The sequence below is a fragment of the Jaculus jaculus genome, chromosome 7, assembly GCF_020740685.1.
Source record: "Jaculus jaculus isolate mJacJac1 chromosome 7, mJacJac1.mat.Y.cur, whole genome shotgun sequence".
Lineage (NCBI taxonomy): Eukaryota > Metazoa > Chordata > Mammalia > Rodentia > Dipodidae > Jaculus > Jaculus jaculus.
The window spans coordinates 122,162,379-122,186,070 of NC_059108.1; the positions used below are offsets into that span (position 1 = coordinate 122,162,379).

The 23,692-nt window shown below is 47.1% G+C and overlaps 1 protein-coding gene across 1 annotated transcript in view; it reads left to right on the plus strand.

Annotated features, from left to right (window-relative positions):
* The first annotated feature begins 2,232 nt into the window (after positions 1 to 2,232).
* Positions 2,233 to 23,692, plus strand: part of Plekhh1 (pleckstrin homology, MyTH4 and FERM domain containing H1) — a 60,698-nt gene continuing 39,238 nt past the window's right edge. The window contains exons 1-2 of the mRNA XM_045155398.1: positions 2,233 to 2,334; positions 10,290 to 10,463. Of these exons, the coding sequence (XP_045011333.1) occupies positions 10,338 to 10,463 (126 nt within the window). The 5' untranslated portion in view covers positions 2,233 to 2,334; positions 10,290 to 10,337. The remainder of the gene's footprint in view (positions 2,335 to 10,289; positions 10,464 to 23,692) is intronic.

The following is a 23,692-nucleotide window of genomic DNA, read 5'->3' on the forward strand; positions in this document are numbered from 1 at the left end:
TCAAACTCACTATATAGGCAAGGCTGACCTTGAACTCCTGATTTTCCTGCCTCTATCTCTGGAGTGCCAAGATTACATGTGCACTATTATGCCCAGCTAGCATCCCTTATTGAGCAACTACTGGATCCCTACGTTTGTATAACTCTATTATCACATTTAATCAACCCCAGAGAGATTATTATGATTCTCATATTCAAGATATGAAAACTGAAAAGAAAAAAAAATGATAAGAAACTGAGTCCTAGAGTTGGTAAGAAACGGGCTCAAACTTCCTTGACATTACTGCTTTATAAACTGGGATTAGAAAGAGCCCAAAGCCAGAGGAAGTCACATGGGCAAGTGCTGTTGGGACATACTAACTGCACTAAGGCTTTCTTGAATGTTCCTGTATGCTAATAGTGCTTTGAAATTCTCCCTCACACACAGTATTTTATTTCATTTTCCCTTTCAAAACGTTTGTACTTTGTGATAAATCACTTCATTGAGGTAGACTGCAGGGCATGAAGGGGTGCTGAATCAAATTATAGGTTGCTACTGGGTCTTTTTAGGGTTACTATGGCAGCACCAACAGACCTTTAAGATTGCAGTATGTCTAAAGGGCTCCTCTTCTACTATCAAGACATAAAGGTGGGCTGGAGAGAAGCCTAAGGACCCCGGTTCGAGGCTCGGTTCCCCAGGTCCCACGTTAGCCAGATGCACAAGGGGGTGCACGCGTCTGGAGTTCGTTTGCAGAGGCTGGAAGCCCTGGCGCGCCCATTCTCTCTCTCTCCCTCTATCTGTCTTTCTCTCTGTGTCTGTCGCTCTCAAATAAATAAATAAATAATTTTTAAAAAAGACATAAAGGAATTTAAAAGGGGCAGGGGCTGGAGAGGCTGCTTAAGATTAAGGCACTTGCCTGTGAAGCCTAAGGACCCAGGTTTGACTCCCCAGAACCCACATTAGCCAGATGCATAAGGTGATACATGTGTCTAGGGTTCATTTGCAGTGGCTAGAGGCCCTGGAGTGCCCATTCTCTCAGTCTCTCAAATAAATAAATAATGATAGCAGATTTAAAATAAGACATAGGGCTGAAGAGATGACTTAGTGGTTAAGGTGCTTGCCTGCAAAGCCAAAGGACGCAGGTTTGATTCCCCAGGACTCATGTAAGCCAGATGCACACAGTGGCACATGCATCTGGAGTTCATTTGCAGTGGCTGGAGGTCCTGGCACACTCATTCTCTCTTTCTTTCTCTCTCTCTCAAATAAATAAATAGAAATAAAACAGACATAAAGGCAGGCACATATAAGGACCAACAAATCAGGTGAAGAGAAAAAAAGCAAGGGCTGCTTACTTAGTGTTAAAAAGTATGTGAAAATACATGTTCATGAATTCTATATGTTCACACAAATATGACTACGTGAATTTGCATATATAAAGTATCTTGAAGCCCCGCGTGGTTGGTGCACACCTTCAGTCCCAGCACTGCGGAGACAGAATTAGGAGAATCGCTGTGACTTCAAGGCCAGCCAGGGACCTGGGTTCCAGGTCAGTCTGGGCTACAGGGAGACTCTACCTTCCTTGACAATCCCCCTATCTGTCCCCGAAAAAGAAAACCCAATAAAACAAAATATCTTGAATGAATAAAAACAAAAACTTATGACAATAGAGTTTGGATAGAGTGATCTGGTGGACAAGGGGAAGAATGGGAGGAAGACTTAGTTTTCACGGTTATCTTGTATATTTGAAATTTTTATACTGTGTGTGTGGTTGCCTATCCAAAGTGAACGAATGAGTCTCCCCTTCACGAAAACCAGCGGACTTAGTTTGGGGCTTATCTTGGACAACTGCTGGACTATTTAAGGAGACGGAAGAAGCCAATGTCTCACAGAATGGGGCTACATAATCCCGATCTCTGCAGCGGTAAAGCCGTTGGCAGGTTGTTTTTGGAGGTTAACAGCCTTCCTCGCTGCTTACAAGGGGAGGAACCACCTGGAAAGGTTGTTCAGAGGCAATTTCCCGGCCCCACCTCCCTGAGGTTCAGATTCAAACGGGGTGGGGCCAGAGACTTTCCTTTGCAGTTCCTCTAGTGAGTCTTAGGGACACCCATTGGGTGACACAGACCCTATGGCTTTGCTTCTGTCCAGGCCTTGACAATCTGCAAGACTGGGGAAGAAAGCTCTGTCTTTTTTTTTTTTTCTTCTTCTTCTTCCTCTTCTTTCTGAGGATCAAATGCAGCTAGTGGCAACCCGGCCAAGCAGCTTTCAAAAGCGGATCCTCCCTGGTCGTCGTTCCTTACCCCCTTGTCCCCTGGCCGAAGTTGAGCGCGCAGTCCCTCTCTGGGTGTACATTTCTAGGTAAGCCCACCGATTGCAATCGCCCGAGGAACAGGGCGGTTCGCGGCAGAAGTGGGTCCTGAGCAGGTCTTTCTAACTCCCTGGCCCTGGCCTTTCAAATAAGCAACACACAACACATACGCGTGCGTGTTACCCTGTGGGCTGCGCTTCGCCCCCCGCCCCCCATCTTTCTCCTGCAAACTGATCATCAGCTCTACAGACTTCCAAATATCCGGCGGTTACTTTCTACACTGTGGCTGGAGCCCTCCTGGGGGGCGGCGGCGGGGTTTGTGTGTGTTGTGGGGTGTGTGTGGGGGGGGGATGTCGGGGAAGGTCAGGTCTGGTCTCCATCCTGCGACGAGTCGCCCCCGCTCTCCGGGGACCGGCTGCAGCTGGCGCAGCCTCCTCCGAGGTGCTCGGGGCTGCATTCCCCCCACCCCACCCCCGCAGATCTCTCTGCCCCCCCCCCACACACACACTCACCGAACCCACCCCCAGCTCGCTCCCGGACCCCGCAGCTCCCCGGGTGCCGAGAGGCGGGAGGCCGCGGGCTGCTGAGGTCATTTCCTGTGCCTGGCCGCGAGCAGCGTGCGGAGCGCCGCCGGGACGCCGGGCCTCGGAGCGAAGCGGCGGGAGGAGCCCGGCACCGTGGGGTGGGGTGGGGTGGGGTGGGGTGGGGGGGCGGAGAGAGCCCGGGCGCCGCGTTGAATGGGGCTCGGCGGGGGAGGGCCGGGCTTTGCACGCCGACGAGCCCGCGGGCAGCGCTGCCAAGGGCTGCAGCCCCGCCCCGCCCACCGCGACCCCTGCGGCCCGGGGGCAGCGGAGACCCGGAGCGCCGCTTCGGGACTCGCTCGTCGGGACTCACCGCCGCCCGGGCCACGGGCGACGGCCGGCAAGGTCAGCGGCGGGCGCGGGGTGCTCGCGGCTCGGACGCCCCGCGGCTCGCGCGGACAGGTGAGCGGTGTGGGTGTGTGTGGGGGGGTGCCCTGCGCTTCCCGGGGGATCGGGGATCGGGGTGTTGGAGGGGGGGGGGAGTGTGTGCCGGGCGGGCGAGGGCGGAGCGCTGGGGCACCGGGGACGGCGTCCCGGAGCAGGTGTCTGGAAGCTCCCGGCGGCGGGGGACGGGCTGCGGGGAGCCGGGAGAGCCCCTTCCTCCCGCCCACCACCACCACCACCACCCCCACCCCAGCGACACCCGCACGGGAGGTCGCGACCAGCTTTCCTGGGGTACAACCTGCGGTTCGGGACCGGCTTGATCCAGTTGCTCCTGGGGAAAGGGATCACCACCACCCCCTCCCCCGGGACGTACGTGCTGCTCGGCGGCGGCTTGCCACCTCGGTCCGTGCGCCCCCCCTCCCCTCCCCTCCCCGGTGGTTAGTTCTCATGGGATTTCTAGATGTTTCTCTTAGGGAGTCCTGTATGGATCAGGCTGGACTCCCAGGGACAGGTCAGCCAAGCAGAAAAGAAAACAGGTTTGGGCGCCGGGTGACATCAGGGGCTTTTGTGTCCTTTAGGAGTCTTTAGAGACGACTTGGGTCTCTGGGGACCAAAAGCCCCTCAAGTGGGGTGTCAGGGGCGCTGAAGAGCCTCCTGGGTCCTCCTGTTGCATTGCTCCCAGTGAGGGATAGACTTCGTCGTCCTCCTTCTGGTTGGCAGAGCGTCTCCATTAGTTTCTACTGTGAACCCATCTCGTACAACTTAACCCACAGAGCTTGCGTTTCAGGAAAACGCTTGGGGGTGGGGGGAATCACTGAAATCACTTTTTCATGAATCGGAAGAGCTGTCAGCTCACCGGCTTCAAACTTTTGGGACCATCTTCAGTGTGTGAGACACTGTGTAGTGCGGGTGACATCACAATTTGTAAGACCTTCTGTTGCTTCGGGGGAGGAAATTAATACTCAGAAGAATCGACTTGCCCAAGGTCATACGGCTAAAGACCTATAAAGGTCACATAAAGGCAAGATTGAAACCTAAGCCTTCTGTAGTTCCGAACGAGATGCTGTCCATTATCCTCCCCCAGTTCCTGCAGGTATCTGCTCAGACCTGGGGTATGATACGCTTCATCCAGCCTCTGCTCTCAAACTATCATTAACCTGACAAGTGAACTGAAAGAAAAAAAAAAAAAAGCAACTGGGCAAGGTGGCGCACACCTTTAATCCCAGCACTCAGGAGGCAGGAGTATCGCTGAGAGTTCGAGGCCAGCCTGAGAACACATAGTGAATTCCAGGTCAGCCTGGGCCAGAGCAAGACCCTACCTCGAAAAACCAAAAAAAAAAAAAAAAAAAGCCATGTCCTGTTTGCCCTCTTCAGAAGTGTGTCCTTCCCAGTCCTCTCCTTGTGGCGCATTCATTCTCACATCCCCTCACCTCTCACACCTCCTAGTGCTGAGATTACAGGCTTGCCACCACACCCAGTTTACTTCTCTTATTATTCTCCTTATCTCTGCCAGGCAGTGGACATATGGAACACTGTGTTCCCAAGTAGTTGGAGAATGCTTTGTACTTGCAGGTGTCAAGGTGCAGGGGTTCCCTCACCTCTGCTTTGGGAAGTCGCATCTGGTCTATGGGCAGACCAAAGGAGCCATCTTGTCTTCTGTCAAAAAGCTGGCATGTTGCCAGGTGTGGTGGCGCCAGCCTTTAATCCCAGCACTCGGGAGGCAGAGGTAGGAGGATTGCTGTGAGTTCGAGGCCAGCCTGGAAGTTTAAAGGGTGAGTTCCAGGTCAGCCTGGGCTAGAGTAAGACCCTGTGAGAAGTAGAAACTAAAGCCTGGGGTGAAGAAATAAGATCTTACTGCTGACTGAAGTATCAGTTCGGATAGCCTCGGGGGAAGGTATTTTATGCGCATTGCTTAACCCTACAGTTCCATTTCTGGAACTATCCTTCATTTATACTCTGACTTATGAACTGATACATATTCATTACAGCCCTTTTATTTTAGCTAAAGGCTGGAAACAACTCAACGATCGTCAATAAGTGATCCTTAAGTAAAATCCCATCATAGCCACAGAATAGAATGCATTAAAGTTCTTGAAAAGCTTGGAGGGAAGAAAGCAAGGCAAGGATGTATATTGATGTGGGACGGGCTCTGAGCTCTGTTGTTAAGTGCAGTGAATATAGTGTGCCATGGTTTGGTGTCTGTGTGTGTGTGTGTGTGTGTGTATGTAGCATGTATATGAATATATGTGCCATGAATATTTCTGGAAATATACTGCTCTGGGCAGCAATGTGGCTGGAGGACAGGGGTAAGGAACCTTGCTTTGTATGTGAAGCCCTCTTGTTTAATACCGAAAAGTAAATAGATAATAATTAAGATTCACATGACTCTGACGGCAAGCATAGTCACGTACTCTCATGTCCCCAGGACACTGCTGGTTTGCCTTTTGTTTGCGGACACTCACATTAGCTGTGAGTTACTGAGTGCTTGTGTGACGGGGATCAGTCATTTGTAATATCTCCTTTAATTTTCAAGCACATTCTGTGTGATGTGTATGTGTTTTCCTCCTCCCTCCTTCCCTTCCTCCCTCTGTTCTTCTGTCCTGGGAATGAAACCCAGAGACTCGTCCATATTAGGTACACACAGACACACAGCCCTCAAGGTGCCCCCCCCCTTCTGTGTGTTGGGTGCAAGGTCTCATATATAGTACACGCTGGCCTAGAACCTGAGCTCTGCCCCTAGCTCTCAAGTTCTGGGTATATGCACCACTGTGCTGGCTGAAATAGCTTTTATGCTGTCATTGTTTTGTTTTGTTTAATTATTTTGTTTTTTTTTAGGTAGGGTCTCGCTCTAGCCCAGAATGACCTGGAATTCACTCTGTAGTCTCAGGCTGGCGGTGAACTCACAGCAGTCCTCCTACCTCTGCCTCCCGAGTGCTGGGAGGTGTTTTTCGAAGTAGGATCTTGCTCTAGCCCAAGCTGACCTGGAATTCTCTATGGCCTCGAACTTACAGCACTTCTCCTACTTCAATCTCCTGAGTACTGGGGTTAAAGGCAAAAAATATCTTTATTTATTTGGAGGTAGAATTTCACTCTAGCCCAGGCTAACCTGGAATTCATTCTGTAGCTCCAAGGTGGCCTCGAACTCACAGAGATCCTCCTGCCTCAGCCTCCCAAGTGCTAGGATTAAAGGAATGTGCCAGCACTCCTGACATTATTTATCTGTTTCTGAGACAGGGTCTTATGCATGCCAAGGATGCCTTTGAATTTTTGATCCTCCTGCCTCCACCTCTAGCTTACTAAGTAAGCTACAGCACCAGTCTGTCTCATTTGTCTTTGACATTAATGACAAATTTGTCAGATAAGCCTGGTAGCACAAGATGTCCATTATCACTGCTTAAGTGTCCTCATGGAAAGGGGAATGTTCCAGATTCTTGACTCATCTTTGCTCCGCTTTAGCTGTTTCATTAAGCTGATGGCACATGCAGTGAGTCCCCTCATCCTCTCATTGGGAATAATTGCCCTTGACCTCTATCTTGGAGATCACGAATGAACACACATCCCGCGATACTTGGAAAAGTTAAGAACCATTCTGCAAGTGCTAAGTGTTTGTTTCTGCCCACTCTTGCCTGTCTAATTAGGAGGCACAAGTGCGAGGTGACTTAGCAGGCAAGGTTCAGCTTAGTAGCATCTTCCCTTGGTGTATGACTATTGCTCCAACCACCTGCTCCAGTCAGAACAGCCTCCAGGCCTTGGACTTGGCAATAGGCACCTTGTTCCAGACCTGATTCCAAAACTCTTAGCTCCCCTCACATGCTTAGGCAAGCCTAGCATGAGTCCCAGCCTCCGTAGGAACGTGCCAGCATCCCCTAGGCAGGGAGAGGATTAACCAGACCATTTCATAGTCCAGAACTGTGATGTCATGAAGATGCAGCTAGGGCTAAGCTGTCAGGGCCAGGCAGAGACTAGTGACAATTTATTTCCAGTGTTCCAGGAGACTTTGATAATTCAGGTTTTCCCTGTCCCCGCAGAATCTCAGCAGCAGTTGGACAATCAATAAACTTTTTTAAAGCAAACTCATAGCAAAATCTCTCCCTGCCTCCCCCCACCCCTTACTTGGGCACTTTAATTCGTAGCCCTGGGCTAGGTTGCAAGACCCTCCAGGCTCCTAGTTTCAGATCTACCACGTTTTCTGTTTATGAAAGGAAAAACAAAGTTTCCCTGAAGGCCAAAGAAAATCAAATATGAAGCCCCCCAGCCTTCGGTGGAGGCTCTACAAGGTCCTGTTTTGTCTTGTCAGCCGATTTTAGCTCAGAGAAGGTCATCATTTGTTTTTGTCTTTTGTCTTCCTGCCCGTCCCAGTTGGTCCCAGTCTTTTGAAGTGGAGATGGCTGGGAAGTCACAATGTCTGGATTGTTTGGGATGACACTTCTGGACTGAGGTCATATGTCCAGTGTTCTGAGGATGCCAGAGCTAAAAGAACGAGACACTAGACCCATCAGTGGTTTATTGTTAGGCGCTTCGCTCCAGGTCTGCTGACGATTTCTAAAGGAAAAATCAGGATACATGCTGTCTGCTAATGGGGAAATGTGGTAGCAGAATATCTGAGCCCATGAGCCTTGGAAAAACCTAGGATGCTAGGTTTACCTTAGTGAACCAAGCTTCTGAAAGGTTAGAGTATTTCTCTTGTTCTTAACAATTTACCTTGCTGCTTCTCTCTCCTCTCTGCCCCTCCTCTCAGAGGCCAGTATAAAAGAACTTGCATAAAACCTATCATCCAGCTTCAAAACTCATCAACTAGTTGGGGCTAAGGTGTAGCTCAGAGGTAGAGGGGACACTTGCCTAGCATGTGGGGGGTCCTGGGTTTAACCTCCAGCACTGCATTTGTGCATATGCATACGTATGTGTGTACACACACACACACACACACACACACACACACACACACACACGACTTCACCATGTTAATGTATCTTATTTGTTTTTACCCCCTTTTACTATGGAGTATTTTAAAGCAAATCCCAGACATTATTTCATTTTACTTGCAAATCATAGGTACCTCTAACAAATGACATTAAACAATATTATCAACTTTAAAAAAAATGACATTAATTCTCTATAATGATCTGACATCCAGGTGACTATATACCATGGTTTCGGGCAAATCAAATTTGCACTTGTTGCTGAGAGCAGTTACCAGCAGGGCCCTGGGAGATTTGCAAGGCCTGATGCTGGTCGTGACTTCCAGCTCCTCCTTCCTGCTTACCCTGTCCCTGTCCCCTTGCTGAGGCACACCCATGCATACTTCTTTTTCTCATCGTTGACCCAGTTTTTCTTCTCTAGACCACTTCCAGGAGACATCTGGGTAATTCCCCTAGCTGGGGATACTGAAGGTGGCTTTCTCCAGAATGGCTATAGCAAAATATCTATTTTTTTTTATTTATTTTTATTTGAGAGCAACAGAGACAGAGAGAAAGACAGATAGAGGGAGAGAGAGAGAATGGGTGCGCCAGGGCTTCCAGCCTCTGCAAACGAACTCCAGACGCGTGCGCCCCCTTGTGCATCTGGCTAACGTGGGACCTGGGGAACCGAGCCTCGAACCGGGGTCCTTAGGCTTCACAGGCAAGCGCTTAACCGCTAAGCCATCTCTCCAGCCCCAAAATATCTATTTTTATCTTTCTTTTTAATTTTATTTATTTGAGAGAGAATGGGTGTTCCAGGGCTTCCAGCCACTGCAAACGAACTCCAGATGCATGTGCCAACTTGTGCATCTGGCTTATGAGGGTACTGGGGAATTGAACCAAGATCCCTTGGCTTTGCTGGCAAGCGCCTTAACCACCAAGCCATCTCTCCAGCCCCTAAATTTCTATCTTTTTTAAAATTTTAAATTTTTATTTATTTATTTAAGGGAGGGAAAGAAGGAGAGAGAGAAAGACAGAGAGAGACAGCAAAATATCTAGAAGTCTTCTGGCTTGCATCTTACGACTTCAAAGGATGAGAGGTTGAGAATTTGTCTCTGGACAGGATGACTCAATGACAATTGGCAGGAATAGAAAAAGCTAATGAGAAAAGACTAAATAGAAAAGTATTGAAGAAGTCCAAAACATGCTTTCTGTCTGCCACTCCCCAGCCCCTAACATCTATATAGGTGTGGTTGAATCTTTAAACTGGAAAGGGGTTTTGCTGCTAATGAGCTGTGTGTCCTTGGGTGACTGTTGCTTATGGTAAACCTTTCCTGAGCCCTAGAACCCTCACGGCAACACACAGCCCTTTTTCCTGCCTCCATTTATCCATGTGTTGATCAGCAATTGTGAGCATATTTTAATTTTGCTATTATGCCATCCTAAGAGGTCCTTGAAAAATGCAAAGACCGGAATCTCTTTGGCAGCTCCAGAGCCTGCAACAGTATCTGGTACATAGTTGCTGAGGGAATAATTGAAAAGCAAGTGAGCCCTGCTTTTCTATTAAAAAACAAACAAACAAGCCGGGCGTGGTGGCACATGCCTTTAATCCCAGCATTTGGGAGGCAGAGGTAGGAGGATCGCTATGAGTTCGAGGCCACCCTGAGACTACATAATGAATTCTAGGTCAACCTGGACTAGAGTGAAACCCTACCTCAAAAAACCAAAACGAGGTCTGGAGAGATGGCTTAGCGGTTAAGCGCTTGCCTGTGAAGCCTAAGGACCCCGGTTCGAGGCTCGGTTCCCCAGGTCCCACGTTAGCCAGATGCACAAGGGGGCGCACGCGTCTGGAGTTCGTTTGCAGAGGCTGGAGGCCCTGGTGTGCCCATTCTCTCTCTCTCCCTCTATCTGTCTTTCTCTCTGTGTCTGTCGCTCTCAAATAAATAAATAAAAAATGAACAAAAAAAATTAAAACGAAAAAACCTAGCTTCTCCATGAGATTGCCCAGTTACCTCATGCTGGAGCAGGACACATTGGGCTGGGAAAGGTGGAAAGTCGCGACTACTTCCCTTCCCCACTCTACCTGTGCAGTCCTCTTCTTGGCCCACATCCCGCCTCACCTCGCTTCTCTTCTTCTCTCAGAGTGCTGGATCCTAGAGCTCCCTGGGATATCCAGAGATTGAGCCCATCATGGCAGAAGTGAAGGTGGATGCCCGGGCCAGCATCGACTGGCAGAAACGATGCCTGGCTCTGGAAACTCAGCTTTTCCGCTTCCGCCTGCAGGCCAGCAAGATCAGAGAGCTGCTGGCTGACAAGGTGAGTCCCCGGAGCTCCCTGGCCTCCCCCGGGGGCCAGTTGCCAGGGTTGGAGAGGGGGGCCTGGGGAAATTGAACCTTGACCAAGAGACACCCTTTGTTACATTTTTGTGCAAAATGAAATCCAAAGTAGCTTTTTGGTTTTAAAATCAAACTCTGAGCAATTTACTAAGCTTTCAACAGGCATATCTTCCTGGGCCTCTGTCACCTCTTGAGATTCTTGTGGTTCTATGGAGGCTGCATTATCCTTATTGTTACCATTTCATCCTTGCTGTGGGGCTGGCTGATGTTTTAGGAAAAACCTTCAATCCCAGGAGGATTAAATTTGGGAGGCAGAGGTAGGAGGGGCACCATACATTCCAGGCCACCCTGAGAGTACATAGTAAATTCTAGAGTGAGACCCTACCTCAAAAACCCAAAAGTAAATACATAAAATAAAAAATGGAAGTTTTTACCCTTATTATTAAGTGTCCTCATTAAGCAGATGTGCTGGTGGAAAGTGTCCTGGTTTCCTGGGGATATCACCAAGCTTCGGAGCTAGACCTGCCCACCTTTGTACCTTCCTGGCACAGTACCCTTGAGAAAACCCCTCCATTCCAAAGTTCAGGACATAAATGTCTACCTCTCAATTATATGTGAAATTTATATATAGCCAGGTGTGGTAATCCATACCTTTAATCCCAGCACTCAGGAGGCAGATGTAAGAGGATCACTGTGAGTTCGAGGCCACCCTGAGACTATGTAGTAAATTCCAGATTAGCCTGGGCTAGAGTGAGGCCCTGCCTTGAAAAAAACAATAAACAAAATTATATATATAATTTTTCCCTAACACAAAATAGGAGTTTTTTTTTCTTCAAATTTTATTTATTTGAGAGAGAGAGGAAGAGGCAGTTAGAGAGAAAGAGACAATGGGTACACCAGGGCCTCCAGCCACTGCAGATGAGCTTCAGACACATGCGCCCTTTGTGCATCTGGCTTACATGGGTCCTGGGGAATTGAACCAGGGTCCTTAGGCTTCACAGTCAAATGCCGTAAGGGCTAAGCCATTTCCCCAGCCCCAAATAGGAGTTTTTGTTTGTTTGTTTTTGAGGTAAGGTCTCATTCTAGCCCAGGCTGACCTAGAACGCACCCTGTAGTTTCAGGCTGGCCTCCCAAGTGCTGGGATTAAAGGCACAAGCCATCTCACCAGCATAAAATAGGTTTTAAATGTGAACAATTATTGTTTTTTGTTTTGTTTTTTTGATCTTTCAGGTAGGATTTCACTGTAACCGAGGCTGACCTGGAATTCACTATGTAGTCTCAGGGTGGACTCAAACTTGGGGCGATCCTCCTACCTCTGCCTCCCGAGTGCTGGGATTAAAGGCGTGCGCTACCACACCTGGTTTAAATGTGAACAGTTATTATCTTTACAAGCTTAGGTTGGCAGTACTGGGAAACTTTTTGATATATTTACATGGGAAGATACATCCCAATAGCCGGCTTTCAGAAGCATATTATAGTCTAATTTGACTAGAGAACGAAGACTTGCACTTACGTTGTGTGTCATAATACATAACACTTGAGTGACTCAACTGCTCTCTCCACAGTTTTTATTACAGTATCACTTTGTTTAGCTAATCCTTTCTTCATGGTACAAAGGTAAAGTTCAGCGCCACCCCTCTCCAAGGAGTATCAAAGTCCTGATTAGTAAAGCTGGGATAAGTGACCAGACTTACTGATAATCCTGCAATCTGGAATCTGGATGGCATTTGTCACCTCTGCAATTCTGTGGCCAGGGAGTGGCCTTGGACTAGTCTGGATGTAAGCTCATGATCCTTGGGACTGTTGGCACTGCTTTTTCAGAGCAGATAACGTAGAGCTCCTGTGCTGTGTGTGCGCGCTTGGGAAGAATTTGTGGGCCTCAAGGGTAGGGCAACCAGCCTTGGGTGGTGGTCCAGAGAGCCAGAGAGAGTATGGTTAGAATCACCTGGTGTGCAGCTGGCTTAGCTGCTGTGCAGGTCTGGGTCACTCTAGTCCTCTTCCAAATCTCTGGGGTGCTGTTAGTAATCTGTATTTAACAAGCTCCCAGAAGAATGGGCTTGTCACTATAAAGTTTGAAAGCCTTGCTTTAGGCTGTGGAATTGGGGGTGGGGTATAAGGGAAAACTAGCATAAAGAGGACCTGCTCAGCCAGCTGGGGTGACTCACAGCTCAGAGAGATTTTTGCTTCTAATGATATGGACCACAAGACACCTTTAAAAATACACACACACACACACACACACACACACACACACACGATGAAATATTTAAGATATCCTTCTTTTTATTTTTTGGTTTTTCAAGGTAGAGTCTTACTCTGGGCTGACCTGGAACTCACTGTGTAGTCTCAGGCTGGCCTCGATCTCAGAGCGATCCTCCTACCTCTGCCTCCCGAGTGCTGGGATTAAAGGCGTGCGCCACCATGCCCAGGTTAAGATATCCTCTTAAATGTAGTGATTAACACTGAAAAAAAACGTAAGAGAAGCGCTGAGGGGGCAAAATGAAGTAGGAGGAATCAGCGGTGTTCTGCTCTGGCTGCTGAGTTGGGGGAGGAGGTGGCTGGCCTCCTTCCCTGACACGGGGTTCAGGTTTGGGTTTTACCTTCACTGACACGGGGTTCAGGTTTGGGTTTTTATGTCTGTGGAATCAGACGAGCTCTGACTGCTTGGAGATTGAGCCGAAGTAGTTTTTCACAGTCAAGGTTATAAAATGGCTCACTTCCAATACGAGAATCATCTAGCTGCACCAAGAGAAGACGGCAGCTTCTCAGACTTCCTTAAGGATCTGGGACAAAACAGAATAATCCACATCACACAAAATTCTCAGAAAAAAAGGAACCTTGGTGAAAATGAATGCATATCCCAAAAGGCTAAATTATGGGAGTATTCTACAGTCAGTGGGAAATTTTACAGTCAGTGGGAATTTACATACGTAACACACAATGTACATCTAATAACAGAACTGTTCACAAGAGATTGTAAAATCAGTGAATTCAAAACTGCTGAAGAGGGCTGGAGAGATGGCTTAGTGGTTAAGGCATTTGCCTACAAAGCCAAAGGACCTCGGTTCAATTCCCCAGGACCCACATGCATCTGGCGTTTGTTTGCAGTGGCTGGAGGCCCTGGCATGTCCATTCTCTCTCTCCCTCTCTGCCTCTTATCCTCTCTCGCATTAATAAATAAATTAAATTTAAAAAAAAAAAACTGCTGAGGGGCTGGAGAGATGGCTTAGCAGTTAAGCGCTTGCCTGGGAAGCCTAAGGGCCCTGGTTTGAGGTTCAGTTCCCCAGGACCCACATAAGCCAGATGCACAAGGGTGCTCATGCATCTGGAGTTGGTTTGCAGTGGCTCAAGGCCCTGGTGTGCCCATTCTCTCACTCTGCCTCTTTCTTTCTCTGTCTGTCGCTCTCAAATAAATAAATAAAAACAAACAAAAAGAAATTTAAATAAAACTGCTGAAGACATAGTGAAGAAATTGAAAACATGAGACAGGAACACAGTTTCCAAAAGATCAGGTAAACTTGAAAGCCAGATAGAACTTTAAGAAGAGAAAGTGTATTCATTGACATTAGTTTTTCAGTAGACAGATTAAACATTAGGTTAGACGCTAATAAGGTGGACCCTGTGGGGGGAGCTGGCAGGGAGCAAACATGGGTCCTTGTTTATGCCAGGCAGGTGCTCTGCTACTGAGCTACACCCCAACACAAAACAAGGTGTATTTGGGCTGGAGAGATGGCTTAGTGGTTAAGGCACTTGCCTGCAAAGCCAAAGGACCCAGGTTCGATTCCCCAGGACCCACATAAACCAGATGCACAAGGGGGGGTCATTCATCTGGAGTTTGTTTGCTGTGGTTGGAGGCCCTGGCATGCTCATTCTCTCTCTCTCTCCCCCCCTGCCTATTTCTCTCTCAAATAAAGTATTTTTTTTAAAAAAAAAAAGGGTGTATTTAATGAATGGAAAAAGAGCCCTGAGGAAATCATGAAGAAGGTAACACAGAAAACTGAAGCTGCCAATAGATGTGAATGCTAGGGTGACAGAATCCAGGAGGGAGAAGAGAATGAAGGAGAGGCATCCTTAAAGAGATAATGGCGGAAGCTTCCCAAACTCGATAAGAGTTGTGAAGCTTCAGAAGGAATGTAAACAGGATAAAATTTTGTAAAGTCTTTGTCTTCTGTTTTAACTGTATCTACAGTTTAGCTGCTGTTAGCAAGAATCTAAAATAACAATGGCTAAAGCCAGAGAGGTGTGTGTTTCTTTATCATGCAACTTTCCAGACACAAGTGGTCCAGTTCTGTTTTAAGATGGCTTACCCATATGTCTACACCCTCACCCTTTCCCCTCAGGTGTGCTTTTCTGCTCAGATCCCACTGACCATAGCTTAGTCACATGATATCCAGCTTCAAAGAGGGTTGGGAAATGTCATCTTTACTCCTGTAAACCATGTGCTCAGCTAAAAGTTGAAAACGTTGGGTGTTCTGTATATGAGAGAGAAGAGAACCCATCACAGGTAACAACCAGCTGGCTGTGTGTGTGTGTGTGTGTGTGTGTGTGTGTGTGTACAAGGAATTGAACTCAGGGCTTTGTGCATGCCAGGCAAGCACTTTACCATTGAGCTACATCCTTAACCAACCGTCTTTAAGTCTAGATTACAAGAGTCTTAAGGAATAGAAATTGACTACACAGAATACTGAGGAAATGGAATAAAGAAAGTTTATTAAATGCAGAGAGGGAACAGGAGTTATAGAAAAAAAGAACTATAAGCTGGGCATGGTGACACATACCTGTAACCCTAGCACTTGGTAGGTGGAGGCAGGAGATCAGGAGTTCAAGGCCATCCTTGGCAACATAGTGAGTTTGACACCAGACTGGGCTACATAAGACCCTGTTTCAAACATCCAAAATGGCAGCTGGGCATGGTGGAGCATGCCTTTAATCCCTGCGCTAGGGAGGCAGAGGTAGGAAGATCGCTGTGTTCAAGGCCACCCTGAGACTACATAGTGAAATCTAGGTCAGCCTGAGGCTAGAGTGAGAACCTACCTCAAAAAAACTTAAAAAAAAAAAATCCAAAATGAGGCTGAGGGATTGCAGTGCCTAATGACCCAAGATCGATTCCCCAGTCCCCACATAAAGATTCACAAAGTGGCACATGTATCTGGAGGTCATTTGCAACAGCTAGAGGTTGTGATATGCCCATTCTCTCTGTTTCTTTTCTATCTGTCTCTCTCTGCTTGCAAATAAATAAATAAAAATATGTTTTAAAAATCCAAAACAGGGCTGGAGAGATTCCTTAGTGGTTAAGGCTCTTGCCTGCAAAGTCTAACGACCCAGGTTTGATTCCCCAGTAGCCATGTAAACCAGATGTACAGGGTAGCGCATGCAACGGGAGTTCATTTGCAGTGCCTAGAGGCCCTAGCATGCCCACACTCTCTCTCTCGTTCAAATAAATATTTTATTTAAAAATCCTGCTGGCGTGGTGTTCACATGCCTTTAATCCCAGCACTCGGGAGGCAGAGGTAGGAGGATGGCTGTGAGTTCTCGGCCACCCTGAGACTCTCTAGTGAATTCCAGGTCAGTCTGGGCTACAGTGAGACCCTCCTTTGAAAAACAAAACAAAATATAAAGTGTGGAGGGTATATAAAAGGGACAAAATTCAGTGGTAGAAATACAAGTAAACTAGTGGTCACAGCTGACATATAAACGAATGTATATTGCAGCAGTGATGTATAAAAAACTGCAAATATTCTAGGAAGCATATCTATCATCTTGGTAGTAGGAGGATCATGAATTTGAGGCCAGCCTAGGCTATTAGCAAGACTCTGTCTCATACAAACAAACACTATCTAGAGCTACTTGTGTACGGTCAATAAATCTTAAAAACAAACATTGAAATGTATATGAACAATACAGTATAGTTATCTAATTGCGCGCGCGCACGCGTTTGTGTGTGTGTGTATGTGTGTGCGTGTGCGTGCGTGTGTGTGTTTTCCTGGATGTCAAACCTAGGGCCTTTCACGTGCTTGGCACACACTGTACCACTGAGCCACATCCCCAGACCCTATGTACTTTGTAAAACCTGCAAACACAGTCCTCTCTCTTGTATCATACTATTTGAAGTTGTTGCTCATCCCAGCTTCACACTTGTATATTTTCTATCTGGGAATAAGTGTATAGGATCTACTGCTAAAAACATGTTGAAAATGGCTGTCTTAGGTTAAAATAGAATTAGAATCACTTAGTAGCTAAGACAGAGTTGCAGATTCCAATACCCACAGGTAACTTTGGTCAGGGGGACAGCGAAGAGAGCCAGGTGGCTTCTGGGTGAACTTGAAGGAATATGTTGAAATCACTTATAGTTACCGTAAGAGAATATAATCCCTGGCCTGGTCAGATCTTCAAATTCTTTTGAGAGAAGCTGGAAATTGAAAATTATTTGTTCAATTTGGATGAGAAAGCAAGCATAGCCTGCTGGCTAACAGCATGAACTCTAGAACCAGTCCGCCTGAATTTGAATCCTGGCTCTAGATCTTCTTATGTGTGACATTAGACAAGTTACCTTGCTGTTCTATCTTAGTTTCCTAATCCCTACAGTGGGGACACTAAGCACCAGCCTTTGTTAGAGATTTTATTTTTTATTATTTATTTTTTTATTTGAGAGAGAGAGAGAATGGGCACGCCAGGGTCTCTAGGCACCATAAACAAACTCCAGACGCACGCACTACCATGTGCATTAGGCCTACCTGGGTACTGGGGAATCCTTAGGCTTCTCAGGCAAGTTCCTTAACTGCCAAGCCATCTCTGCAGTCCTTAAATAAGGTAATTGTGTTTTCATACAGCAGCTACGTATGTATAGACTGGATGCCCACAACACTGTGTGGGGCTTACAAGATAATAGGCTCTAACTTGCCAACTTCCACTCCTCATGTTGGTGAATCCTGAGTTGGGTGACACAGAATTGCATCCCAACCAGGACTTTCTGAAGAGAAAGCGAAAGGAGGCTTGATTACTAATTACACTGGGGCAGCAGATGGGCACAGACTGTCCCTAACAAACTAGTCCCCCTGGTTTCAAGTGCCACTTTTTTTTTTCTTTTTTTGAGGTAGGGTTTCACTCTAGCCCAAACTGACCTGAATTTCACTATGTAGTCTCAGGGTGGGCTTGAACTCACAGTGATCCTCCTACCTCTGCCTCCCAAGTGCTGGGATTAAAGGCGTGCGTCACCATGCCCAGCTAAGTGCCACTTTCGTGTAAGGAAACATCAGTCAACAACTTAGGTGTAGGTAACACACGTGCTTTACGTGGAGCAGCCCATGTAATCATAACCGCCCTGGGTGCAGGGTGTCTTAACAGAGCTTAAGGAACTGTCTAAGGCGTGCCGTGCTAACACTAGCCAGGCGTCAGGGAGCTGTAACCTGTGTGATTCTGTCCAGTGGGTGCAAGGCAGTGGGAATGGTGTTAGACATCCCTTTTTGGTGGTGGCGGACAGATGTTTTATTTTCTTTCTTTCTTTCTTTTTTTTTTTTTTGTTTTTTTGTTTTTTGAGGTAGGGTCTCACTCTAGCCCAGACTGACCTGGAATTCACTATGTAGTCTCAGGGTGGCCTTGAACTCACAGTGATCCTCCTACCTCTGCCTCCCAAGTGCTGGGATTAAAGGCATGCGCCACCATGCCCGGCTCCAGATGCTTTATTTTCGGAAGTACACCCCCAGCTTTTTTTTTTTTTATGGGTGTGTGTGTTTTGTTGTTTGTTTAAGATAGGGTCTCACATAGGCCAGGCTTACTTCAAACTCAGTATGTAGCTGAGGATGGCCTTGAACTCCTTATTTTCATGCTCCCACTTCCCAATTGCTGGGATTGCAGGTGTGCGTGCATGTACTATCATGCATGTAGCCTCGATTGATATTAAACTCAAGAGCTTTCCCCTTAAGTGCTGGTATCACAAGCACACATCATTATGCCCTGTTTGAATCACCTTTTCGAAGTGACATTTTAGACCTAGGGTGGTGTGGTTCTTAGCTCAGGCCACTGCTTGGAATGGCAGGACTGTATCCCGGTACGGGAGAGCACTCGCTGCTCCCGCCGCCTTGGGCTGATATTTCACAACACAGCCACGCGTCACAGGAGCTGTGGACCTGGGGGTTGAATACCAAGGCTGGTGCCAAGTGCATCTCATCAAGTTGCTGCAGCCAAGTTCTAGGACGAATATGAGTCTTAATGTGCAGCTGGCGAAAGTGGATCCCTGTCAGCCTTGTAAACCTGACACCTCCTTGGCTGGCATGTCATCTCAGACCCACACGCTGAGAGGACAGCTGAAGATAGGGCTCCAGGAACCCTCGGGGAAGAGGAACAGAACCCAACTAAAAGATAGCCCATCCTGAGTGCCAGCTTTTCACAGCTCCTGGTGTGGCAAGTATGGAGAGGAAAGATCTGCAGCCAGGCGTGGTGGTGTACACCTTTAATCCCAGGAGGTAGGAGGATTGCCATGAGTTCAAGGCTACCTTGAGACTACAGTGAGACCCTACCTCAGAAGAAGAAGAAAGAGGAAGGAGGAAGAAAGAAGGACAAAGGAGGACGACAGAAGACGGAAGAGGACAGAAGACGACAAAAGACAAAAAAAAGAAGGAAAGAAGCTTTTGGCCACATGAAAAGTGTCCAGTAAAAGAGAGAGGTGGAATACTTGAAAAGTGACGTTTCAGCTTAGTCACACCTGGGAGTCCTTTAGCAGCCCTAGAGAAAATGTATATTCATAAAAACACAGGGAAGCATAATTTAAAATGTTTCTCTTGTCAGATATGGTGGTGCACGCCTTTTAATCTCAGCATTTGGGAGACTGAGATAGGATGATTGCCTATGAGTTCAAGGCCACCCTGAGACTACTTAGTGAATTCCAGGCCAGCCTAGGCTAGAGGGAGACCGTACCTTGAAAAACTAGGAAAAAAAAATGTTTTTCTCTTTATTAAAGATAGCATATTGATAATTGCTGAGTATAATAGCAGATATAAGGATAGTCATACTTAAAAAAAATGCGGGCTGGAGAGATGGCTTAGTGGTTAAGGCTCTTCCCTGCAAAGCCTAAGGACTTACGTTCGAATCTCCAGGTCACATGTAAGCCATATGCACGGTGACGCAAGAACACACGCACGTGGGGGTACATGCGTCTGGAGTTTGCGGCGGCTGAAGGCCCTGGTGTACCCATCTTGTCTCTCTTTCTCTGCCTCTTTCTCTCCCTCGCAAAATAAATTTTAAAAGTGAGAAGTCTGTCTTGCTTTTAAAAACAAGCAAACAAAAAGTGCTAGCCCGGCACGTCAGTGCGTGTCTGTAACCCCAGCACTGGGGAGGCTGAGGTGGAAGGATGGTGAGTTTGAGGCTAGCCTGGACTACATAGGGAACCCCTGTCTCAAAACAAGACAAAAAAGATCTAGATGTTCAAGCAGTATAGCATAAACGTGAAACCTGAATTCCCTGAGTGCCAAGGTCCTTCTGGGAAGATAATAACAGGGAGGGTCAGCAGTAACGAGGACCTCCGGTTGGGAGGAGGCCATGGCATTCCTTCTGCTTCAATAATGGAGTAGCTTAAAGGGTTGACAACAATGTCTTTTAAAAAAATTACTTAGCTGGGCATGGGAGCACACGCCTTTAATCCCAGCACTTGGGAGGCAGAGGTAGAAAGATCACCATGAATTCGAGGACACCCTGAGACTACATAGTGAATTTCAAGTTAGTCTGGACTAGAGTGAGACCTTATCTTAAAGAAAAAGAAAAAAGAAAAAAAATATTTATTTATTGGAGAGAGAGAAATAAAGAGAGAGAATTGGTGTACCAGGGCCTCCAGCCACTGCAAACAAACTTCAGACACATGCACCACCTTGTGTGTGCATCACTGGGGAATTGAACCTGGGTCCTTAGGCTTCATAGGCAAGTGCCTTAACTGCTAAGCCATCTCGCCAGCCCCAATAACAAAATCTCGAAAAGAAAACTTTTTGTTCACTGTATAATAGTGTTTTCTAGTCTTATCTGCATCATTGGCCAGTCTTTGCCCAAACAAAAACCCTGCAGGGAGGTAAGATGCAGACTGACGCTTTGCTCTGTGATGGTCTCTATCTCAAAATGGGAAGACAAGTCTTTCCATGGGAAAGAATTAGAAAATGCTGGGTCATCGTTGCTGAGCTTGACAACTAGAAGTTGCCATTTCCCATGGAAGCCCTCTACCTTCTTCTGGGCTGTGGAACGGAACTAAATAGGCCTGCCAGAGGCCAGGTTGGGGAAACCTGCTGGGAATCCAGGGCCTTCCCACTTGGTATTTTATTGTCTTTCTAGAAAAGAAAATATTCACAATGATTCTTTTTGGGTGGGTGAAAGCTCTGGTTGGCCTAAGCCAATCTATTAGAAGGCCCTACCTCGTACGCAGGACTCCGGTTCTGTCCAACAGCCGAGAACTGGTGAGGCTGTACTTCTGTGTTAGCTCCTCGACCTCAGCCTCTGCCTTTTGAGTCCAGTTTTTAGATCTTTATGAATATTTAATTTTAGCATCAGGTCTGGTATTCAAGACAGAAGGAGGATTATTTAATATTAATAGTTTTGGGTGGCGCATGCCTTTAATCCCAGCACTTGAGAGGCAGAAGGAGGAGGATCGCCATAAGTTCAAGGCCACACTGAGACTACATAGTGAAATCCAAGTCAGCCTGAGCTAGAGTATGACCCTACATTGAACAAAAAAATCACACACATATATATAAAGTATTAAATATTAAAATATATATATATGAATTTTTTCTTTAGTAACTTGGTCAGCACTACTGTGTATCATCCAGTCCTTTCCTCCACAGCACAAGGTTGAATTCTTTTGTTCAGGGCAGCTACCCTGTGGTATTGGTCTGTGCTATTGTCTGGGGCGGAGAGCCATGTGAAGTTCAGGGCGCTCCTCCAGGACCAGCCCCAGGCTCTAACTGATACCCGAGCCTCGTAGAACCAGTCCTGCCTTTCATCTTGAGTTGAGAGATCTGCTCATGATTACCAAAGCCAGCAGGATCAAAGAAGAGGGAGTCAGGTATCTTTGATCCTCCTTGTTGAGAGTCCCGCGAGGTATAAATCTTGAGTTTTACTGTGGACCTTCAGTGGGATGTCACCCCAAGCGTTCCTCAGATGGGATGAGCGCTATCTCCTCAATCCTGAAAAGGAGAAAAACAGACCAGAGAAGGATGCTGTGAGAAAAGAGGCCCCGGCCCCTCAAACAGTCTGTGGCTCTGGATCTCTTTCTTCTCACAGTCCAGGGTCAGCTGGGGCCCCTTTTCTTCCAAGGAAACCAGGATGTCAGCTGAGAAGGCGAGCCTGAGAAAGAGCAAGTGCTCTGCTCTCTGGAAAATACCAAGCCAAGCGGGGAAGGTTGAGTGGCTGGAGAGAATGTCAGTGACAGAGACCCAGTAGGCGAGGGCTCGGCCGAAGCTTGCAAAGTGGAGGGCACTTGATTGTGCCCAGCCTCATGGAGACAAGGCTGCCACATACTCCGGGGGTACGCATAGGGCAGACAGGTTGTACTGGGGCAGGAGGGGAGAGGAAGTCGCTGGGACCACCTCAGCTGAGGCACTGAGGCACATGGCTTTGGCACAAGAGTTGACCCGATGAATTTGTCCGCCCTGAGCAGGGTCTCCACGTGAGCAGCGCAGGGTGACGCCTGAGCTGGGAAAGAATGGGAGCTGCCTACACTCCACATGCCAAGCCATAAGCTCAGGAAGCTGCAAAAAAGGAGGGCCCTTTGCTTGGGCCTCCAGAATTACTGAGCTTCGCAGACCTGAATGATAGGCCTCTTGTGGGCAGGAAGACAGTTTTTTTTTTTTCTTCCTTTTTTTGTGACTCTGGCAAGGTGTGGTACTGGGGCCTCAACACATACTAGGCAGGCACTCTGCTACTGCGCTCTGTCACGAACACACAGGTGTTTGTTTCTTTCTTTCTTTGAGACAGGGTCTCATGTGGCCCAGATTGGTCTGGAACTTGCTGTATAATGCTGAGGGCTTGCCTTGAACTTCCTGTTCTTCCTACCAAGGGCTAGATTACAGACATGCACCAGCATGCCCAGCTAAAGTTTTTAAAGTGCAGGGGCTGGATGTACAGTTCGGTGGTAGACTGTATTCTTAGTAAGCTGAAGGCTCTAGGTTTACTTTGATCCCGTGTGTGTGTGTGTGTGTGTGTGTGTGCGCATGCGTGCGTGTGCACATGCACACGCACGCGCACACACACACACACACACACAGAATACTTGAGTATCTTTTTCTTTTCTTTTTTCTTTTTTTGTTTTTGTTTTTCAAGGCAGCATCTTGCTCTAACCCAGGCTGACCTGGAATTCACTAGTCTCAGGGTGGCCTCGAACTTACAGCAATCCCTACCTCTGCCTCCCAAGTGCTGGGATGAAAGACATGTGCCATCACTCATGGCTTATCTTTTACTTTTAACATTGTTCACTAGTCTTTTTTTTTTTTTTTTTTTTTTTTTTTTTTTTTTTTTTTTTTGGTTTTTCGAGGTAGGGTCTCACTCTGGTCCAGGCTGACCTGGAATTAACTCTGTAGTCTCAGGGTGGCCTTGAACTCACGGCGATCCTTCTACCTCTGCCTCCCGAGTGCTGGGATTAAAGGCGTGCGCCACCACGCCCAGCTTGTTCACTAGTCTTTATTAGCACTTTATAATTATATTATAGTGAGTTATTTTAATTCACTAGAAATCACCATTAGTATACTTAAAGATTTTTTCTTTTTAAATAATTTTTTAAAATTTAATATTTTACTTATTAGAAAGAGAGAGAGAATGGGTATGCCAGGGTCTCTGGCCACTGCAAATGAACTCCAGACACATGTGCCACCTTGTACATCTGTCATTACATGGGTACTGGGGAATCTATATGGGTCCTTTGGCTTTGCTGACAGGCACCTTAACCACTGAGCCATCTCTCTAGTCCCAGTAAATTTCTTTTTGACAACTTCATATATGTATATAATGTATTTCCGAGGGGGGTGGGGTTTCACTCTAGCTCAGGCTGACCTGGAATTCACTATGGAGTCTCAGGGTGGCCTCGAACTCATGGCGATCCTCCTACCTCTGCCTCTCCAGTGCTGGGATTAAAGACGTGTGCCACCATGCCCGGCCTTTTTTGTATTTCTTTAAAAGTCAAGTAAGATGATGTTCTTAAATGCATTTGTCCCTAGCCAGTGAGACATTCTGGGCAGA